The following is a 21,822-nucleotide window of genomic DNA, read 5'->3' as shown; positions in this document are numbered from 1 at the left end:
ATTTCAAATGGTGGCTAGGGAAGAAGAAGTTAAGTATAATGAACTGTGCAAAAAACAAAATGCAAGAATGTGCTTGGCATTTCTCAAGCTGAAAGAACTGAGGAGAAAATTTAAGCCTGGAGTTGCAATACTGAAGGATTCTATAGGCAAAATATTGAACAATGCAGAAAGCATCAAAAGTAGATGGAAGGAATACACAGAACCACTGAACCAAAAATAATTGTCCAACTTTCAACCGTTTCAGGAGGTAGCATATCATCAGGAACCAATGGTACTGAAAGAATAGGTCCAAGCTGCACTGAAGGTATTGGCAAAAAACAAGGTTTCAGGAACTGATGGAATACCAATTGAAATGTTTCAACAAATGGGTGCAGCACTGGAGTTGCTTGCTTGTCTATGCCAAGCAGTTTTGAAGACAGCTACCTGGCTAACTGACTGGCAGAGATCCATATTTGTGCCCATTCCAAAGAAAAGTGATTCAACATGATGTGGAAATTAATCAAACGATATCATTAATATCACACTCAAGTAAAATTTTGGTGAAGATAACCCAAAAGTGATTGCATTGACAAGGAACTGCCAGAAATTTGAGCTGAATTCAGAAGAAGACATGAAGCAAGAGATACCTTTGCTGATGTAAGATGCATCTTGGCTGAAAGCAGAGAATACCAGAAGATGTTTGCCTATGTTTTATTGACTATGCAAAGGCATTGGACTGAATGGTTCATAACAAATTCTGGATAACATTACAAAGAACGGAAACTCCAGAGCACTTAATTGTGCTAATGGGGAACCTGTACATAGACCAAGAGGCAGCCATTGGAACAGAACAAGGGGATACTGTGTGGTTTAAAATCAAGAAAAGTGTGTGTTAGGGCCATATCCTTTCGCCATACTTATTCAGTCTATATGCTGAGCATATAATCCGAGAAGCTGGACTATATAAAGAAGAAAGTGGTATTGGGATTGGAGAAGACTCATTAATACCCTGCAATATGCAGATGACTCAACCTTTCTTGCTGAAACTGAAGAGGACTTAAAGCTCTTACTAATGAAGACCAAAGACTACAGCTTTCAATATATATTTGACCTCACTATAAAAAGAACAGAAATCATCACAGTTGGACCAATAAGCAACCTCATGATAAATGGAGAAAAGATTGAAGTTGTCAAGGATCTCATTTTACTTGCATCCACAATCAAGGCACATGGAAGCAGCAGTAAAGAAGTCAAATGACACATTGCATTGGGCAAGTCTGCTGCAAAAAAACCTGTTTAAAGCATTAAAAAGTAAAGATGTCACCTTGAGGACTAAGGTGCACCTGACTTAGGCCTTGGTATTTTCAGTCACTTCATATACGTGCCAAAGCTGGACAATGAATAAGGAAGACCAAAGAAGAATTGATGCTTTCGAATTGTAGTATAGGCAAAGAATATTGAATACATCATGGACTGGAAAAGAGCAAACAAATCTGTCTTGGAAGAAGTATAGCCAGAATGCTACTTAGAAGCAAAGATGGTGAGACTTCATCTCATGTACTTTGGACAAGTTATCAGGAGAGACCAGTCGCTGGAGAAAGACATCATTCTTGGTAGAGTAGAGGGTCAGAGAAAAAGAGAAAGACCTCAAGAAGATGGCTTGACACAGTGGCTGCTACAATGGGCTTAAGCATAACAACTATTGTAAGGATGGTGCAGGACCCGGCAGTTTCATTCTGTTGTACATAGATAGGGTCTCTATGAGTTGGAACTGACTGGACATCACCTAACAACAACAACAACAATCTTTATAGAAGCAGACTGCCGCATCTTTCTCTGGTGGAGCAGCTAGTAGTTTCGAAACTTCCACATTTTGGCTAACAGAGTAGCGCTTAACCACTGCACAACCAGCGCTCTTTCAAAAAATTTATAGTTCCTCAATATTGTTTTTCTTCTCAAGCCTGTACTCTTGATGTTAGTATTCACAGAATGCCAGTTACTGTATTTTTTTTTTTATCTTTAGTAAGTTCTTATTACATAGCCCTGTAAACTTAAGTAGAAATGTGCCAGTTAGTGAAGAAATTTCTAAGTTATAACATCTTAATCACTGGACTTTAATACAATTTTAACTGTGCTCTCCATTCCCTAATACCTTCTGTCTCTAGAAGACATCTGTCTTTTCATCTATCATGTTTACTTTTAATACCCCTGATTCACACAGAGCTGTATTTCTGTCTGTTCTCCTCACAAGTACAGAGTTTCTACATTAGAAAAAATAGAATCATAGTCACCAAGAAAGCACACACACACAAAGGTGATTGAATGTGACTTTTTTTTTAATTTATTGTGCTTTAGGTGAAAGTTTAGAGGTCAAGTTAATATCTCATACAAAAATTGATACATATATTGTTATGTGACCGTAGTTGCAGTCCCTATAATGTGACAGCACACTCCCTCTTCCCACCTCAAGTTTCCTGTGTCTATTTAACCAGCTCCTATCCCTTTTTGCCTTTCGTCCCGCCTCCAGACAGGAGCTGCCCATGTAGTCTTGTGTATCTACTTAAACAAAGCAGCATACTCTTCCCAAGTATTACTTTATGTTTTATAGTCCAGTCTAATCTTTGTCTAAGATTTGGCTTTGGGAATGGGTTTAGTTTTGGGTTAACAGAGAGTTTGGGGGCCTTATCTTCTGGGGTTCCTCTAGTCTCAGTCAGACCATTAAGCCTGGTCTCTTTATGTGAATTTGAGTTCTGCACTACACTTTTCTCCTGCTCTGTCAGGGACTCTCTGTTGTGTTCCCTTCTGTTGTGTTCCCTGTCAGGGCACCATCTAGTTCCTCTGTTCTCAGACTGATGGAGTCTCTGGTTTATGTGATCCCTTTTGTCTCCTGAGCTATTATTTTCCTTGTGTCTTTGGTGTTCTTCATTCTCCTTTGCTCCAGTGGGTTGGGACCAACTGATGCATCTTAGATGGCTGCTTGCAAGCTTTTAAGACCCCAGATGCCACTCAAATATGAACTTTTTTATGGAGGTATACATATTTGTAATTTAAGACTGTTTCTCTCAATAGTTGTTGATTTTTGAGACAGTGCAGAATGGCCTTAAGTTTTTGCCAATTCCCTTTTTTAGCTATTTTAACTAATCAGTAAATACAATAACTATATTAAAACCCAGTAGACAATATTGAGTCCATCACCTTCTATCTGTTTTATTTGATGAATTATTCAGGGAAAAACTCATTCTCTGGAAAAAATGTTATTTCTCACCAATTTTTGTTGTCCTTGAGGATTAAGTATTTTTTAGCAACACAGCTATTTTTTTCCAGTCCTATAGTTGTGCTGTATGATAATCCTCAGAGATTTTGAACAGAAAACCATAGATCTATTCCCTTTTTACATTAGTATATCACCTTGTAGTATATTGTTTCTGATTTGAAATTTTAGCTGGTCCTTAAAGTTGACATGTCTGGTAATTCTACTCATTAACAACCTCTGTAAATAGAAAATGAAAAGCTCTAAATCAGGGCAAGAAGTGACCCAAGCAAAATACTTTACCTTTAGCCCATAGTCAAATACATGTCTACAGAAAAGTTAGAAAAGCTTTGGGTGAGAATTAACACCATGCATATTCTTCCTACCCTTGAAATCAGAGTAATACAGAACTAAAGATGCTCAGCAATTGAGAGACCTAGTTCCAGATTAGTATTTCACAAATGGGGGAGGAGAGATATTCAATAGTAAAGTGACTTTCTCAAGGCCCAATGAGTAGAACCCAAGAACTCCTTCACTTTTATTATGTGCTTTAGAGCAATGTTTACTGCTTGTAATATTTTATGCCTATTTGTGTTGAGTACCATATGGTAATTTCAGATTTTTTTCATAACTTTTGCATAATATTAACATTGAATTATGTCTTTGCAAATTATTTCCAGCAGCTAAGCATTTATCTTTTATTTGAAATTTGAGTTAAACAATACTAGAAAGCTCGGTTATTGATAATAATTATAATTATGAAAATTATATCATGTTTTGAAAGGTTGTGATAAAATGGTGATGGATTCACTAATTATAGATGGGAAAAGCAAGCATAACCTTATTAATGAAAAAGTAGCAAATGAATTAGATTGTTTCGGATCACTTGCATTTAGTGATATCAAGTAGTCAGTAAATAGACTAGTGATAGGTTGGTAGAGGGAAAAATGAGTCAGTATTAAATATGGTTTTTCAATTCTAACTTGACTGAGGAAACCCTGGTGGCGTAGTGGTTAAGTGCTGCAGCTGCTAACCAAAGAGTTGGCAGTTTGAATCTGCCAGGAGCTCCTTGGAAACTCTATGGGGCAGTTCTACTCTGTCCTATAGGGTCGCTATGAGTCAGAATCGACTTGAAGGCACTGGGTTTAACTTGAGTGAAATAATTGCATAGTAACAACTTACCTTTCATGAAGATGGGGGATATAGTTCTTTCTCTCTTTTACATTTCTAAGGATTGCCAAGACATAGCATTTTAATGAAAAATTCATTCTCAATCTGTTTTCTCCAATCCTACTTATTCATGGTGCTCCTGCCATTAAGAAAACACATGCTGTGAATAAAATTACTGGTCCTTGTTCTCCAATTACAATATCAGGTACTACAGCCTAGGTGTGGTGAAAGGATACAACCCTGACCTGTGCATCGGGGTAGGTATCCTTTCACCATACCTATTCAATCTGTATGCTGAGCAAATAATCTGAGAAGCTGGGCTATATGAAGAAGAACAGGGCATCAGGTTTGGAGGAAGACTCATTAACAGTGCGCGTTATGCATATGACACAACCTTGCTTGCTGATGAAGATCAAAGACCACAGCCTTCAGTATGGATTGCACCTCAACATAAAGAAAACAAAAATCCTCACAACTGGACCAATGAGCGACATCATGATAAATGGAGAAAAGATTGAAGTTGTCAAGGATTCATTTTACTTGGATCCACAATCAACACCCATGGAAGCAGCAGTCCAAAAATCAAAAGAAGCATTGCATTGGGCAAATCTGCTGCAAAGGACCTCTTTAAAGTGTTGAAAAGCAAAGATGTCACCTTGAAGACTATGGTGCACCTAACCCAAGCCATGGTATTTTCAATTGTGTCATATGCATGCAAAAGCTGGATAATGAATAAGGAAGACTGAAGAAGAATTGATGCCTTTGAATTGTGGTGTTGGTGAAGAATACTGAATATACCATGGACTGCCCAAAGAATGAACAAATCAGTCTTGGAAGAAGTACAACCAGAAAGCTCCTTAGAAGCAAGGACGGCAAGACTGCATCTTACATACTTTGGACATGCTGTCAGGAGAGATCAGTCTCTGGAGAAGGACATTATGCTTAGTAAAGTACAGGGTCTGCAGAAAAGTGGAAGACCCTCAATGAGGTGGATTGACACAGTGGCTGTAACAATGGGCTTAAGCATAACAACGATTGTAAGGACATCACAGGACCAGGCAGTATTTCATTTTGTTGTGCATAGGGTCCCTGTGAGTCAGAACTGACTCGAGGGCACCTAACAACAAACAACAACAACTACAGCCTAGGAACTATTCTAAACATCTTCACATAAGTTTCCTCATTTGTTGTGAAAAACAACTGCCTGGAGTTAGAAGGCATTTTAAAAGTATTATACAAGTCACAAGGAGCCCTGGTAGCTCTATGGTTAAGCGCTTGGCTGCTAACCAAAAGGTCAGCAGTTTGAACCCACCTGCATGGGAGAAAAGACCAGGCAATCTGCTCCCGTAAAGATTATAGTCTAGGAAACTCTGGGGGGCAGTTCTGCTCTGTCACATTGGCTTGCTATGAGTCGGAGTTGATTCAATGGCATACAACAACAGTGATACAATGTCACACAGCTAATGAGTTTTAGAGTCAGGATTTGAATTAAGGTCATCTGAGCAAATCAGAGTCCCTGGTTGGTGCAAACAGTTAATGAGCTCGACTAGTGACTGAAAGTTCGGAGGTTTGAGTCCACCCAGAGGCATCTTGGAAGAAAGACCTGGTGATGTACTTCCAAAAAATAAGTAATTGAAAACACTATGGAACACAGTTCCACTCTGACATAAATAGGGTCTCTATGAATTGGAATTGGCTGAATGGCAACTGGTAATTAGCAAATCTGGTGCCCTTTTCCTGTAGAAAGGAAGACACAAGTAGATTTGTTAGACACAAGCCAATGAGGCCCTGCAAGGGACTGAGAGAAGTTAGTGTGAATCTTGCTGCAAAATGGAGGTCACGTTCATTTTGGCTAGGCCAGTTTCATCCCATCTGATGCTCTTTCAGCATTTTATGATTCTCTCTATATTACAAGTTAGCAAAGGAGCATAGAATGGTATAATGAGAATGGCGGAAGTTCTTTGACTGTCCTTGCACACAGCCAGATAGGGACCTCACACACCCCATTTCCAGGTTAACAACAACAACAACACAAAAAGCCAAACCCATTGCCATGGGTCAATTCTGACTCATAGCTACCTTATAGGACAGAGTAGAACTTCCCCGTAGGGTTTCCAAGGAGTGACTGGTGGATTTGAACTGCCGACAATTTGGCTAGCAGACAAGCTCTTAACCATTTTTCTTTATTCCTGGGTTAAACGCTATAAACGCCCACTGACACCTGGAGTGAAAAGGGTATCTAATTCAGTAAACCTTGCTTCTGGGCTTTAGTAAGATGTTATGAAAACAAAACTGCACCAGACAAAAGTTTGAAAAATAGTATTTTGATGAGATAAAGCTTGAAAATATTACTTTGATATGATGATTAAGGTTTTAAGCTGAATATTCTCTTAGCACCTCTGGCATCAGAATAACAAAAAAAAAAAAAGGATAGCCCTAATCTTGAATGTTAGTCTCCCAAAATAGTACATCCTTATTATTTTTATAGATAACTTATTTTGTCACTTGATGAATTCAGAAGACAAAATGCCCTACCCAGTCCAGGGCTGACATGCTGCGATACCAACTTGCCAAGTGTGTGGTGGTAGGACGGCTCGAACTAGAGCAGAGACCCCAAAGTAGCACTGAAGGGTATGGACAAGGAACAAGGAAAAGCAGAAACACAATTAGTTATGAGATGCACAATTGTGTACACTTAAGTCCAAGGTGTAAGAAGTAGGATGGAAATTGAGTTTATAAGGCCAAGATTTTTTATGTTGTTTAGAGACAGGATTTGGAACGAAGTTCCCAAGAACTCCTGTACATTTAAATAGTTTAGGATTGAGAGAAATCAACATCAAATTTCCTTTTATCCATAGAAGGTATCTAAATCTAAAAACCTAAGGTATTTAAGAAATATGATTGCTTCCTTAGCTATGAAGCAAATTGTTCTATTTATGATACTTTATGGGTCTTTTCAAGCCTTCTTTGGGGCTTTTTCCCAATCAGGGTGCAGCCTGTGTTACTTCTGTAGCACCATTCCAAAAGGGTTAGTTTTTGCTTTTCCTTATTTTTTTCTTTATTTCATGTATTTCATGAAAAATAATAACTCTAGTCCTTGGAAAGCCTATGGGACAGTTCTAGTCTGTCCTGGAGGATCGCTATGAGTTGGAATTGACTTGAAGGCAGCAGGGTTTGTTTTTTGTTTTTTGGGGGGGGCGGGGGCGGGGTAGTCTGTACTATGACCTAGACTCTTTAAATCTAGCCTAGCCTGAAATACTTTATTTGATGGTTCTACATATTCCGAGAGTCAGCTTGTCACTGCTCGTCCCCTATTTTATTTTTTATTTGCTTTTGTGGAATGGCATCTTTAAAATGAGGTCCCTGGAAGGTACAAAAAGTTAAAACGCTTGCTTGGCTGGTAACCAAAACGTTGACTGCATCCATCCAGAGGCGCCTCAGAAGAAAGGCCTGGCAAGCTACTTTGGAAAAATTAGCCATTGAAAACCCTATGGAGCATAATTTTACTGTGACACACACAGGGTTATCATGAGTCATTATCAACTTGATAGCTGAATGTGTAGAGTTGGCTGAAGGGATTTTCTAACCTTCTTTTAGGTCTCAGCTGCTAAATGTCTTTTGAAATCTAGTTAGTAGATATTTCTTCAAGAATCTGCAAGAGAGTCACTTGTCAGTTCCAGTTTTTGGTGCTGTGAGTTTTAATGTTTTTCTGTGCCTTTATTCCATTTTTAAAGTGAGAGAATAGGAACAGCTGCATTTAAGGTAACTGGCTAGATGCTATTTTAACTTGAACTGATTGTCCCCCCCTTTTGATTTTAGAGGAAACCCTGGTGGTGTAATGGTTAAGTGTTATGGCTGTTAACCAAGAGGTTGGCAGTTCAAATCCTCCAGGCGCTCCTTGGAAACTCTACGGGGCAGTTCTACTCTGTCCTATAGGGTCGCTATGAGTCGGAATCGACTCGACGGCAGTGGGTTTGGTTTTTTGGTTTTGATTTTAGAGTAAATGGCATTGTGCCAGTCTATTAATTTAAAAAAATCAAATTGTGAATTTAAGATTACAGGATTATTCATTAATCTGACATAGAGCACCTCTATGACATGAGAATCTGAGCTGCGAACACAAAATCTTAGCATTAATTTCATGATCTGGACTCTTCTGTTTCCTGGAATCATTCCCTATACTGACATAGTATTTATACTGTATAATTTTAAAGCCTATTTCACTGTAAAAAATTTCACTGTAGTATATTAAATTTTATGAGTTATGGGAATTTCAAACCTAGAACCTGAATTGTGCTTTAGATATACGGCTAACGAAAATCTAAGATTTCATTCTTTAAAATTTGTTACTTTATCTATGATAGCTGTGTATTAAGAACCACAGTAAAATATAACTTGAACAGAAGTAATAAATTATGGTACAGTTTTAAGGGAATTGAATCATGTATTTTATTATGTTGTGGTTTGTAGGCTAACTTAAATGCAAAAAAAAATATGAAGCTTTGGAAAGAAAATGGGCCCGTCTTTTTCTTTTTTTTTTTCTCCCCCACATAATTCTAAACAGGAATTGTTATAATCAGTTTAATTTAATACTAGAATACAAGGACATTTTAAGAGGATTTTAAAAATTGAGTCTTTAACCAGACTTAATGGCCTGGCTAAGACTGGAGGGACCCCAGAGGTCATGGCCCCCTGACTCTTTATCAGCCCAAAACTAAAACCATTCCCGAAGCCACCTCTTCAGACAAGGATTAGACTGGACTATAAGGCATAAAATGATACTTGTGAAGAGTGTGCTTCTTGGCTCAAGTAGACACGTGAGACTATGTGGGCAGCTCCTGTCTGGAGGCAAGCTGAGAAGGCAGAGGAGGACAGGAGCTGGTTGAATGGACTCTGGAAATACAGGGTGGAGAGAGGGAGTGTGCTGTCACATTGTAGGGAGAGCAACTAGGGTCACATAACAATGTGTGTATAGGATTTTGTATGAGAAACTGACTCGAATTGTAAACTTTCACTTAAAGAGCAATTAAAAAAAAAAACTGGATCTTTACTAAATAAGGACTGTTATGGATTGAATTATATCCCCCAAAATATGTTGTAAATGTTAACCCTTATATCTGGTTATAATCCTGTTTGGGAATGGGTTTTCTTTGTTAGATTAATGAGACGGGATTAGTATCAGGTATGTTTTAAGTCAATCTCTTTTGAGATATAAAAGAGATTAAAGAAACAAGCAAGGAAAGTAGAGATGGGCAAAGAGAGATGCCAAGTCACTTGAAGATTGCCCAGGAACAGAAGCTCAGAAGAGATAAGGACCTTCCTCTAGAGCAGACAGAGAAAACTTTCCCCTAGAGCTGGCACCCTGAATTCAGATTTCTAGTCTCCTAAACTGTGAGAAAGGAAACGCTGGTAGTGCAGTAGTTAAGTGCTACGGCTGCTTACCAAAAGGCCGGCAGGTCAAATCCACCAGGCGCTCCTTGGAAACTCTATGGGGTAGTTCTCTGTCCTATAGGGTCACTGTGAGTCAGAGTCGACTCGATGGCAACGGGTTTGATTTTGGAAACTGAGAAAATAAATTTTTTGTTTGTTGAGGCTACCTACTTGTGGTATTTCTGTTATACTAAGACAAGGACTAAATGCTACATCTTCAATTATGCAAAATATTTTCATGATTTTATTGATAAATCGTGATATTCAGAAAATAATTGAAGAGTTTGGTCCATAAACAATCTTTCAACACTCGTAAAATGTAATATGAAGTCATTAATCATATGTAGTACTATCAACAAGTTAGCAACTATGTGAGCACTTAATAAAATTTTTAGTTTTCAAATATTTGTAGATATAGATGAGTGCATTGAATCAGTTGCCTGTGGTGATCACTCAGTGTGCAAAAACGTGAATGGTGGGTGTAACTGCTCCTGTGAGGAAGGTTATCAGACACCTACAGGAAATTTACAATTCAAACCTAACGATGGCACTTACTGCCAAGGTAAATTATATTTTTAAATTTTATGTATTATCGAAGAGCTAAATAAAATACATGCTGCAGAGTTGTGAAGTATTAAAGAGCTACATCGTCCAAGAAATGTGTCAGCATTCCTTTATCGTCTATTAAATGAATTAAGAAAGGGCAATATTTTATTTAACCGAAGATGTGGAGCACATGTTTTCTGTAGTTAACATATCCTATCCCTTAAACCTACATTCTTCCATTATCCATAAAATATAGTGTATTCCTTGGAAACTCTATCGGGTAATTCTACTCTGTCCTATAGGGTCGTTATGAGCCGGAATCGACTCGACGCCAGTGGGTTTGGTTTTTTTTTTGGGTTTATAGTGTATTCTGAAAATGAAAACAGAAGTGTTAAAGAATATGTTTTTTATGTTTCAATAAAAAAATTTTTTTTTAATAGGTATGCAAAATTATTGGAATAACTAAGATTAGCTTAGGAAAAAATATCCTAAGAAACTAGACAACCTATTTTCTCTTTCTACAGAAAATATGAATGCGAACTGCCATTTAGATAATGTCTGTATTGCTGTGAATATTAATAAAACTTTAACAAAGGTAAGTAGACTAGTTGAATTAAAATGCTATTTTACTTTTAATATTTTTGTTTCAGTTAGCATCCTTCCAATATTACATTTTTAGAATAGCAACAAGCAGTTGAACTTCATGTATACATGAAACTTTATGTATAGAGATCTAAGTATTTATTTAAATTGCAGATAGGATTGATTTAAAAATCCTCTAAGTACTGAAGAAAACTTTTACATATTTAATTTGTTACTTTTCATTATTTGATTTAAGGAAAAATTCTTTTCAACGTGTAGTCAAAGTTGATGAATAAAATAGAAAAACTTCCTTTTACCCCAGGCCCCTTCCCACGTTTTAAGGCGGAGACGTAGTTGAATACAACTGGAGTAAATAAAAAGTAGGACTTTATAAAATTATTATTAAGTGATTGAAAGTCTGAATCTCAATATGACTACTTAAATGTCAGCTAAAGGAAATTTCTACTGTATCATATTGTAAAGAATTTATTCTTGTAGATTAAAATCTAATCAAATTTATAATTGATAGTTCTATATTAAGAATATGGAGCAATTTTAGAAGCTATTTTTTTTTTTTTTAAGTATGTAATGTTCTACATTGGTTTCCTTTTTCTGGACCCCTTTTTGCTCAGATTAGACCCATAGGAGAACCTGTGGCTTTGCTACAAGAAGTCTATAGAAATTCTGTGACAGATCTTTCACCAGTGGATATAATTACGTATATAGAAGTATTAGCTGAATCATCCCCATTTCTAGGTTACATGAATAGTACCAACACAGCCAAGGACACTCTTTCTAATTCAATTCTTACTGTAAGTATATTGAGCTTTAACTTTTAATATAATTGAGCTTTAGAATTTTTCCTTAAACCTATGATTCGTGTAAGATTTCAACATTAAAAAAAAAAACTCTTTTTATTTTGTTTTCGGCAGGAACTTGTGAAGACCATGAATAATTTTGTTCAAACAGATACATTTACAGTTTGGAACAAATTATCTACAAATAATAGGAGAACTCATCTTACGAAACTGATGCACACTGCTGAACAAGTAACTTTAAGTATATCTCAGAACCTCCAAAAGACCACTCAGTTAGATACTAACTCAAGTGATGTAGGTAAGAAAAAAAAAGCAGCCAAGGCCAATTTCAGAGCATTATTGTTTCCCATTTTATAATGGGGGGACAAGGTGCTTAAAATACTCTTAATTGGATTTGTAGTTTTTTTGTTTTTTTCCAATGGAGAAAATGAATGGTGATGCATGTCACATGAGTGACATGAGTGTAGTAAGAGTAAAAAGAATAAATATATAAGTTTTGCCTCCTTTGCTGCCATCTCCACCGTTTCCTATTTCTGAACTATTTAGCATTTAAATGCCCAGAGTATATTACTCCCTTGTCATTTTGAATCATGACTTGAGATCTGCCTTAGCCAGTGATAGTCATGTACAGATTCTCTAGATGTCCCTCCTGTATTTAAGTTCATCTTTAGGGAATCTATTACCTTTTAATAACACGAAGCAATCAACATTAAGTTAAAATGTTTCCTGCTTTTTGCAGTCTCACACATAACACATTCAGAACCTGGGATCAATTCGAGGATGCCTGTAAAATTCTGAAGAAACAGAGTACATTTCTGAAATAAAGTATACCTTTATTACATTTTCAGGGTGATATATTGCTATACAACACAGATAAACAAAAATCATTATCTCTTCAAGGTTCACCACTCACTCAAAATTAAGGCTGCAAGCTTGTGAATAATATATAGGAGCCCTACATTTCTTGATGATGTTGTTGAGTGAAAAAGATAAAAAATTCACCAGTAAGGGCATTACAACTCAAGAATTTAATTCAATCATTCTCCATATAGTAAATGATATTATAGACACCATCTTCTAAGACATTACAGTTGCTTGTCTTTGCTTTAGTAATTATTATTTATAGCTCCCTTGAGTATATACCTATATGCATATATGTATATTATCTTTGTTTAATTCAATAAAGATTAAATTAAACCATGAGCGATATGGCAAAACCCAAAATTAAAATTTGTCAGATTTTTAAGATATAAATTATAATGTCCAAATATGTTCAGAATATATTCATTCAACCTTCTATAAGTAAAAACTTAAAATGCAATAATGATGGGTAAAATTGTCTCTAAAAATAAATACAGTGATTAAACTAATTTCAAAGAATTTATTATTTCGGTGGTTTGTTTCAGCTCTCAAAATATTCTTTTTTGATTCACATCAAATGCAACATATGCATCCCCAAATGAATGTGGATGGAGATTACATAAAGATACTTCCAAAGAGAAAACCTGCATACAATTCAGATGGTAGGATTTTGACAATATCTCATATGCAATATTCTAATTTTAGCTGGTAATGTCTTAGTCCTTTTTGTCTTAACTGCCAATCTCTATAACTGACTGATATTTTGAAGTTTCTTATAAAAATATACAAAAGAACTTGATTTTATTACTCCTTATGCATCAGTGACTGGATGCTGTAGCTTGCACAGAGTTCTTTTAATATTTCATCTTTGGTAGTTCTTCATAGTCTTCATTGTGACACTAAGTTGTAACTGTGTAAAGAAGAAATATACAGATAATGTTCAAAAAGACAGAAAGTTATTGCTCAGGCTTGTGACTTCTCTTCCTTTTGTCATCACGTTCTTTGCACAGTAAACTGTTCAACTAAACGAGAGGCTGGATAAAAAAAAAAAAGAATCAGAAAACAACAGTACTGGCAAGCAATTTAATAGTTACCTAGCCTAGTTTCTTAATTTATGAATAATGAAACTGTGGTGCAGAGAAGCTAAGGGACTTGCCGTCATGCACATCCTCAGATAATGCAGAACCAGCACTAGAAGGGCAAGAGTTAACGAAGATAATAAGCCTTGACCAGCTTTCCTTTATTCTTTACTTGTTTGAGGCAAGCAAACAGCTGCTATTTCAATCCAACCATTTGTCTGCCCTCTTAAATACAATGTCTGCTGATAGTAGAGTTCTTTTGGTTATTGTTGTGTCAATATAGGTAAAAAAAAAAAAAATTACCCAGGAAATATATGAATTGTAATATTTGCTCAAAGAATGCATGGGCAGTCATAAGTACAAATGAAAAAATAAGTAAAACAGCATACAGATTGGCTTATGTATAGGCAGACACATTTTCATAAAAGGTGTGATGTCCAAAATTGCCGCACATTCATCCTCAGAAAAGATGTCTTGTTTGCATTTTTACAGCATTGATATGTTTTTTTTTTCTCCCCCAATCCTTCAATATTATCCTGTCCATTATTTCTTATCATATTCTATAAAAATGCAAGAAACAATAGTCTGTGGTCATACAACTAAGCAAAAATTATGAAGCCATGTCACCATTGAACCCATGGCTCTTACCTAATGACACCAAATTCTAATTAACCAAAGTACACATATAATATTTAGGAACAAATTCAAAGAATGTGTTAAGCTGTAGAAATTTCAAAGACAATCTGAATAGGGTTTAGCAGTTGGGAATAAAGACATTGAAAATACCTCTCATAGTGACCGATGCTGAAATCATCACAGAACTGATATCTCAAAGAGATCCTCTGATTGTATGGTAGCTCGGACATTTGAAAGGGACAGCCATGTCAACACTCAAGAAAGCAGTGTGAGAAAATTTGTTTTCCTCAAGGTTCTACCTTAAAAATAAGGGCGTCTAACAGACTGATCCAACCCACTCAATGATGTACCCATGTTATCATTCTTTTAGTGATAAAATACATTAATAAAATACACAGATTAATGAAAACCTGCACAGTGTCATTAGTAGCAAAATCAAGCACGTCCATGGAGGTACAGGTGGACTTAAACTTTTTTAATTGACTGAATTAGAAGAGTAAGGTGTAGGAGGTAAGAAAGAGCACAAAATCCAGTGTTTTGAACTGCAGTTTATAATTAAAAAGATTGTATGTATTTGTTTTTAAATTACTTATGAAATTAGGATAATATTTAAGTGACAAAATACAGCAGTGTATGAAGCCTTATTGAGAAGGTGTACTGTAGTTATTCTCAAGTGAAAATAGCAGTGAAGCAGTTTGGAAACAATGATTCTCTAAGGAGTTATAATTCATTGCAGATTCTATTTTTGTATTCTTTTCAGAATTTAGCACACTGGTTTGCACTAAGGAAATGCTTAAATAAATGTTCTCTTCACTGAATTGAAGGTTACACTATATCTTCTTAGGAAAAGTATGGTAACATTAACAGATACAGGTATCCGCTGCTTTTAGAAAGTTCACTTTACACCATTTCGCTTTTACAAAAGACCTACATTAGTACCTGTTTTTGCTAACTGAAAAAAACCTGAAGAGTATTTTTACTTTTGTGAAAAGTGGAAATAGGGTTCAGTGTTTGTTTTGTAGCCAGTCATTAAAAAGATCACAAACGGAGCCGTGAGGATGGCATCACCAAGTTCCTTTTATCATGTAATTCCTGCTTTTACTATATGTTGGTGTTACTTTAGGTTTTATGTGTTATTTGCTATGATTTGGTGCGGTCTGGAATGCTCAAAAAATTTCCCCACATAAATTAATGGTAATTACTTCTTTGCTTTATGCCATTTTGGCTTACGAAAGGTTTCATGGGAGTGCTCTACTTTGGGATAGCAGGAGAAAAATGTCTTCGAGAGAACAGAGAGCATAGAAGACTAGAATAAACATTGTAAAGAAGAAAAGGTGAGGAAGGACTGATGATGATACAGTAGGAAATTACCCTGCAAGTTTTTAGTCTCTTGTGAGTGAAACTGTAGTTTACTGAAAGAAGGTACAAAACTGATTTAAAAAACCCTGCTGCTGTCAAGTCGATTCCGACTCAGTAGAACTGCCCTATATGTTTTCTGAGGAGTGCCTGATGGATTCGAGCTGCTGACCTTTTAGTTAGCAGCTGAACTCTGTACGACTATGCCACCAAGACAGTTAAAAATTACATCAGGCCTAGAATTAGTGAGAAATCATTGGAATTGAAGGAGGCTCAAAATTATGAGACTGGACGCACACTGAAGCAACATTCAGAAAGGAGGTGGAAAGGGTTTTTGGAACACTATTCTGTGTGACATTCACCACCCTTTTTACTCAAAATCAAAAATCGATATCAGATAAATATTTTACTTTAGAAAGGATAGCGGTAATCAGTAGATTTAAAAAAAAAAAAAAAAAAAAAACACCTTCTCATTTTGGAGCATCATTTGATTTTGATTGTTTCCACTTAGAACCTTCTGAGAAGTCACTGTGTCATGAACTGGTTCACCATCTGGACCAGGTCAGGTTGGCCTAAAAGACTTCTAGACCCTGCTTCAGGCCCTGATTTTGTCATCTCTTGGAATCATCATTTCACTAGCCTCAGTCATGTTATGTGGTAGTTGCCAAGTGCTGTCAAGTTAGTTAAGACTCATAGTGACCCTATGCACAACAGAATGAAACACTGCCCAGTCCTGCGCCATCCTCACAATTATTGCTATGCTTGAACCCATTGTTGCAGCCACTGTGTCAGTCCATCTCATTGAGGGTCTTCCTCTTTTTCGCTGACCCTCTACTTCACCAAGCAGGATGTCCTTCTCCAGGGACTGATCCCTCCTGATAACATGTCCTTAGTGTGTGAGACGTGGTTTCACTGTCTTTGCTTCTAAGGAGCTTTCTGATTGTACTTCTTCCAAGACAGATTTGTTCGTTCTTTTGGCAGTCCATGGTATATTCTTTCTATTTAAGGTTTCTAGACTAGCAGTTTAGAAAAAAAAAAAAAAAAGTTCTGTGTAATGTATTGAATTTCAGCAAAGCCCTTAGCGAAGTCTCTTATGGTGCCTTTTTTAAATATGGATAGCGACACACTTTGGTAACTTCTAGCTCATGTACCCATATCCGAAGAATGTTATTTATTAGGGTGATATTCGACTCCATGGGTGGTTCCAGTTTTGTGTAACACTGGTATGGTGTTACCAACATTTGTATTTATGATTTTGATTAATTTATACTCATTAAATTATTTTCTAGTGTCACAAATTTGAGGGAACAACTGACTATAATATCCCAGTGGTCTGAAGAAAACAGAATCTTTTCTAGCTAAAAAGTGTAACCATCATATTTTTATAGTGTTTAAAAATTAGAAAGGGCTCTCTCGTGTATTATTTAGTTTTGTCTCAACCTATCCTAATAAGTAGATACAGTTCGTATTACTACCATTCATTTATAAGTGGAAAATCTAAAACTGAAAACATTGAATTGATTTACCTGTAGCCACATAGGTAGGTTCAATGACTGAAACCAGACCTTCTAATTCCAAGTGTACATCATGAATGTAAAGTACTAAATGTAGTGTCCGTAATTTTGTACCACAAATACAAAAGAATAAGACCTAACTTGACAACAGGAATTTTTAAAGATAATAGATCTAGATGTCAAGTTGTTCACATACAGTATCAGTGATGTTGAGCTCCTACAAAACTAAAGCAATCTGAGATTCTATTAATAGAGGTGTAGTGCCCAGGTTTAAAGACAGAATAGCCACACGGTAGTCTCCGCTGATAAGGGTGCATTTCTAGTACTGAGTTGTGTGCTGATGTACTGCATTTAATGGGAGCCCTGGTGCTTCAGTGGTTAAGAGCTCAGCTGCTGACCAAAAGGTCAGCAGTTTGAATCCATCAGCTGCTCCTTAGAAACCCTGTGGGGCAGTTTTACTCTGTCCTATAGGGTTACTATGAGTCAAAATTGACTCGATGGCAAAGGGTTATGGCATTTGATAAGTGTGTGTGTATGTGTGGAGGGAGGGGTGGCACAGATAAATGGCTGTCCTACAAGGCAGTAATTTCTTACCCAGAGACTGAATGTCATCAGTATTAATGAGGAGCCATTTCAGTGGGCATGAGGATAAATTCAATGACATCTTACAACTCAACTTTTTTTTTTTTTTTGATGTAGAAGCATAACATTTGTGGTAGTGGTTTTAATTTATGTAATAATTTACATGTAAAAAGAATTGTTCTTCCTGTCATAGAAAAAGATGATTTTGTCATATAAGCTGGTAAATTTTTTTTTCAACTCTGAACTTTTTAATTCTATAAGTCTATGGTAATTTTCTCCCAGTATCTCTCTAATTCATGTATTTGGACATAGAAGTAATAACTCAGAATTTTATCTTTCAGGTGAATACACTTCACACCTAGTACTCAGCCAGGTTTTGGGTGTGAATTTACCTAGGAATATTTTTCTCCTAAATATAGCTTGTGCAAAAGGTGTTACTACATTCCATGGTCATTTTTGGATGCATAGAGTTCGGTGACTATAAGTCTTAATATGGTTTGATGATGTAGATGTGGCTTATTGTGACCCACATTTCAGTCTGTAGGTATTTTTATGGTTCTTTTAGAGTAAAAGTTTATCTGATCAAATTTTCCTTTTATATTAAATGTGTAAATACATTTTGTTTTATAAGAATTTTACTGAATGCATTCATTTGATTGATAGGAAACGTTGCAGTTGCATTTTTATATTATAAAAGTATTGGTCCCTTGCTTTCATCATCTGACAACTTATTGGAACCTCAGAATTCTGATCATTCTGAAGAGGAAGAAAGAGTCATCTCTCCAGTAATTTCTGTGTCAATTAGTTCAAATCCACCCATGTTCTATGAACTTGAATATATTGCATTTACATTAAGTCATATAAAGGTAAGTTTGTTTTTTTTTTTAGTGGTTATTGGTTATGATTTCGATACATTCAGAGAAGTGAATTTCCGTAGCCGTTATTGTGTCACTTTCAGTATATGTGAACTCTTGAGTTAAAAAATAAAAAAAAAGAGAGAGATTTGAAATTGAAATAAATGAATAATGTAATTTAAGGTTAAAAGCTTGGCCAGCAGTTTCAATCCACCAGCTGACCGTTGGAGACTATGGGGCTGTTCTGCTCTGTCCTATAGGATCACTATGAGTCAGAATCAACTCCATGGCATTGGGCTTTTGGGTTTTGAGGCAGTTTCAACTAATTTCCCTAAAAAATATTTTTGTATTTTAAGTGCTCTTTAAGCTTTCTGATCAATGCCAGAGAATTGCATGTATTTGACTCTCTAAAATGAAGTTGTATATTTAGTTGTAATTTTAAGTATATTGTTTCTTTTGAAAGTCTGCACACCTTCGGTGAATGAGTTGTAAAAAAAAAAGTGTAACTATAGATTCAAAGAGATAAATTTCACTTGTGTAATGAGGGAGGTATTTGATTAATAATTGCCATTTAAAATAAAAATTTCAGGGATTTGGATATTGATTTATTTTAACCAGTACTTCATTCAAGAGAAGTTTTAGGGTCACTTAAAGTACAAAAATATTTTATAAAGAAATTAACAGAGGCCATTTCACTCTTTCAGACTCATGTATAATTAAAACTACACAATAAAAAACATAGTAGCTGTGTTAATATTTAATTATTTTTATATACCTAAAAATAAATGGGGAAATTTGAAATTATAGATTGTTCTCTACCTGTTTATAGTTGGTGGTTTCTTAGGCTTCGAATATAATTTCAGTAAATGATTAAAGTACCTCAAGTCACATTTGGAGAATCTTGAAATTGGCCAATTGCATTTGCGTGTTTACCAGGGGAAATGGAAAAAAAAAAAAAAAGAGAGAGAACAGTCAAAAAGAACATATATGCTTACACAAAATACAAATGTGTGACTGTAAATAAAAGACATCTAAGACTCATAGTGACCCTATAGGATAGAGTAGAACTGCCCCACAGAGCTTCCAAGGAGCACCTGGCGGATTTGAACTGCCAACCCTTTGGTTGTCAGCTATAACACTTAACCACTACACCACCAGGGTTTCTGTTGGAATTGAGTCGATGGCACTGGGTTTGGTTTGGATTTTTAATGTAGGGAGAATGAAATGAGTGTTGTGGAGTTGATTCCAGCTCATGGTGACCCCATTTATGTAGAGTAGACTCGACGGCATTGGGTAGAACTGCTCCAAAGGGTTTTCAAGGTCATGGCCTTTTGGAAGCAGAGCACGCCAGGCCACCCTTTCAAAGAACCCCTGGGTGTATTCAGAACTGCCAACCTTTCAGCTAGTAGCTGAGTGCTTAACTGTTTGTGCCATCCAGGGACTCCTACAAATGGATTGCAAAGGCAAGTAAATAGTAGTTCCAACCTAAACATCAGTAGGCATTATGTTGAGGGAAAAAAGAAATGTGAAATGTTTTAAGAATTGAAACCAAACTTAGACACTGAAAAAGATATCTGAAAAGTTGGTAAATTCAAATGACCTTCTTTGACAGTAGAAGCCGAACATGGTTCTTTCACATGGTCTGATGGTTTTCCTACAGTTTTTTTTTTTTTTTTTTTAGTGGAATGTTTTATCAGATCAAGAGATACCAAGGATAACATGTTTAACCAATTCCTGTTTGAAACTAAAACCAAACCAAACACATGTATAAACAAAAATTCTTCACCATAACTAATAGGAAGACTTGTTCGTCCTTAATTTTTATCCCTGGTCAGCTGCTTCTTCCATCCAAAGTAATGACTGTTATGAAATTTCATCACTCTCTTCTGCCAAAATATCTGCCTATCCCCTGGTTCCCCTCTCTCTGAGAAAAATTTGATCCTTTTTTTTCCCCCTAAGAAAACAGAAGTTATCTGAGGAAATAGAAACTGCCTTCATTTTCCTGATTACTTACCTCCAACTTCGTCCATTAGTATATATTTCTTCATTATGTCAGAGGAATGTAAATTTTCGTTGTGTGCTGTTGAGTCAATTTTCACTTACAGTGACCCTATGAGATAGAGTAGAACTGCCCCATAGGGTTTGCTAGGCTCTAAATCTTTACAAAAGCAGATTGCCAGTTCTCTTCTCCTGCCAAGTTTCAAGTGGATTTGAACTGCCAAACTTTCAGTTAGCAACCGAACGCTTAACCATTGTGCTGCCACCAGGGCCCCTGGGAATATTAATAGTAGTTGCCATAACGGGATAGACCTTGTGTGGGTCTTTCTTCACTAATTGCACCAGGCATTTTGTGAGTTTATTCAGTCTGAAAATGTTTGGCCATCAGTTTAGGGAATTTCCTAGTATTTATTTGGTATTTCTCCCCCTCTAGCGTATCTGTTTTCTCTTTTCGTTATTTGCTATTGTTTGAGTATTAGATTTTCCACCCAAGCTTCTTTTTCTTTTTTACTTTCTTTACCATTTCTTTCTTTCTGCTAACATATCTTTTTTAAAATTTCTGATTTATACATAATTTTCACTGAAATAACCTTGTTTTTTTTAACCTTGCTTTTTTGTTGTTGTTGTTGTTTGATGGGCATGATGTTAGTCTCTCTGATACTTCATTTATATATACTTAAAAACTGTTTCCTACTCCCTGTGTTGTGTTGCTCATGATTTCCTTTGTTTGGCTTGGTTGCCTTTGTTCTCTGTCTTCATGTCAGAGCCTGCCCTCAGATGTCTTGTGGCCCATGACCATCTATTCATATTTACTAAAGGGACATTTGAAAGATAACTGCTGCCTTAGGTGGGCTTGTGGCAGTCATGTGCTTCACTAGAGTGTTGTCATCAGACAAGTTCTGAGCCATTGCCTTCATTGGAAGACCCTAAGAGTCAGTTATGAGGCATTGGTAGTTCAGTGGTGGAATTCTTGCCTTCCACACTGGTTACCAAGGTTCCATTCCTGGCCAGTGCATGCCAGTCACCACCTGTCTGTCAGTGAAGGCTTGCATGTTGCAATGATGCTGAACAGGTTTCAGTGGAGCTTCCAGACAAAACTGATCATGGGGGTGGTGCAACAGAGCAGCATTTTGTCCTGTTGTGCACGGGGTCACCAGGAGTCTGGGG

At 36.3% G+C, this 21,822-nt stretch overlaps 1 protein-coding gene across 1 annotated transcript in view; it reads left to right on the top strand.

Moving 5' to 3' along the window:
* Positions 1 to 21,822, top strand: part of ADGRL4 (adhesion G protein-coupled receptor L4) — a 131,519-nt gene that overhangs the window by 67,170 nt on the left and 42,527 nt on the right. Inside the window, exons 4-8 of the mRNA XM_049879595.1 lie at positions 10,900 to 10,970; positions 11,590 to 11,769; positions 11,890 to 12,073; positions 13,182 to 13,298; positions 18,467 to 18,669. Coding sequence (XP_049735552.1) covers positions 10,900 to 10,970; positions 11,590 to 11,769; positions 11,890 to 12,073; positions 13,182 to 13,298; positions 18,467 to 18,669 — 755 coding nt within the window. The remainder of the gene's footprint in view (positions 1 to 10,899; positions 10,971 to 11,589; positions 11,770 to 11,889; positions 12,074 to 13,181; positions 13,299 to 18,466; positions 18,670 to 21,822) is intronic.

Source organism: Elephas maximus, chromosome 3, assembly GCF_024166365.1.
Source record: "Elephas maximus indicus isolate mEleMax1 chromosome 3, mEleMax1 primary haplotype, whole genome shotgun sequence".
NCBI lineage: Eukaryota > Metazoa > Chordata > Mammalia > Proboscidea > Elephantidae > Elephas > Elephas maximus.
The sequence above is the reverse complement of the archived record's forward strand: the minus strand, read 5'-3'. Positions and strand labels throughout refer to the sequence as shown.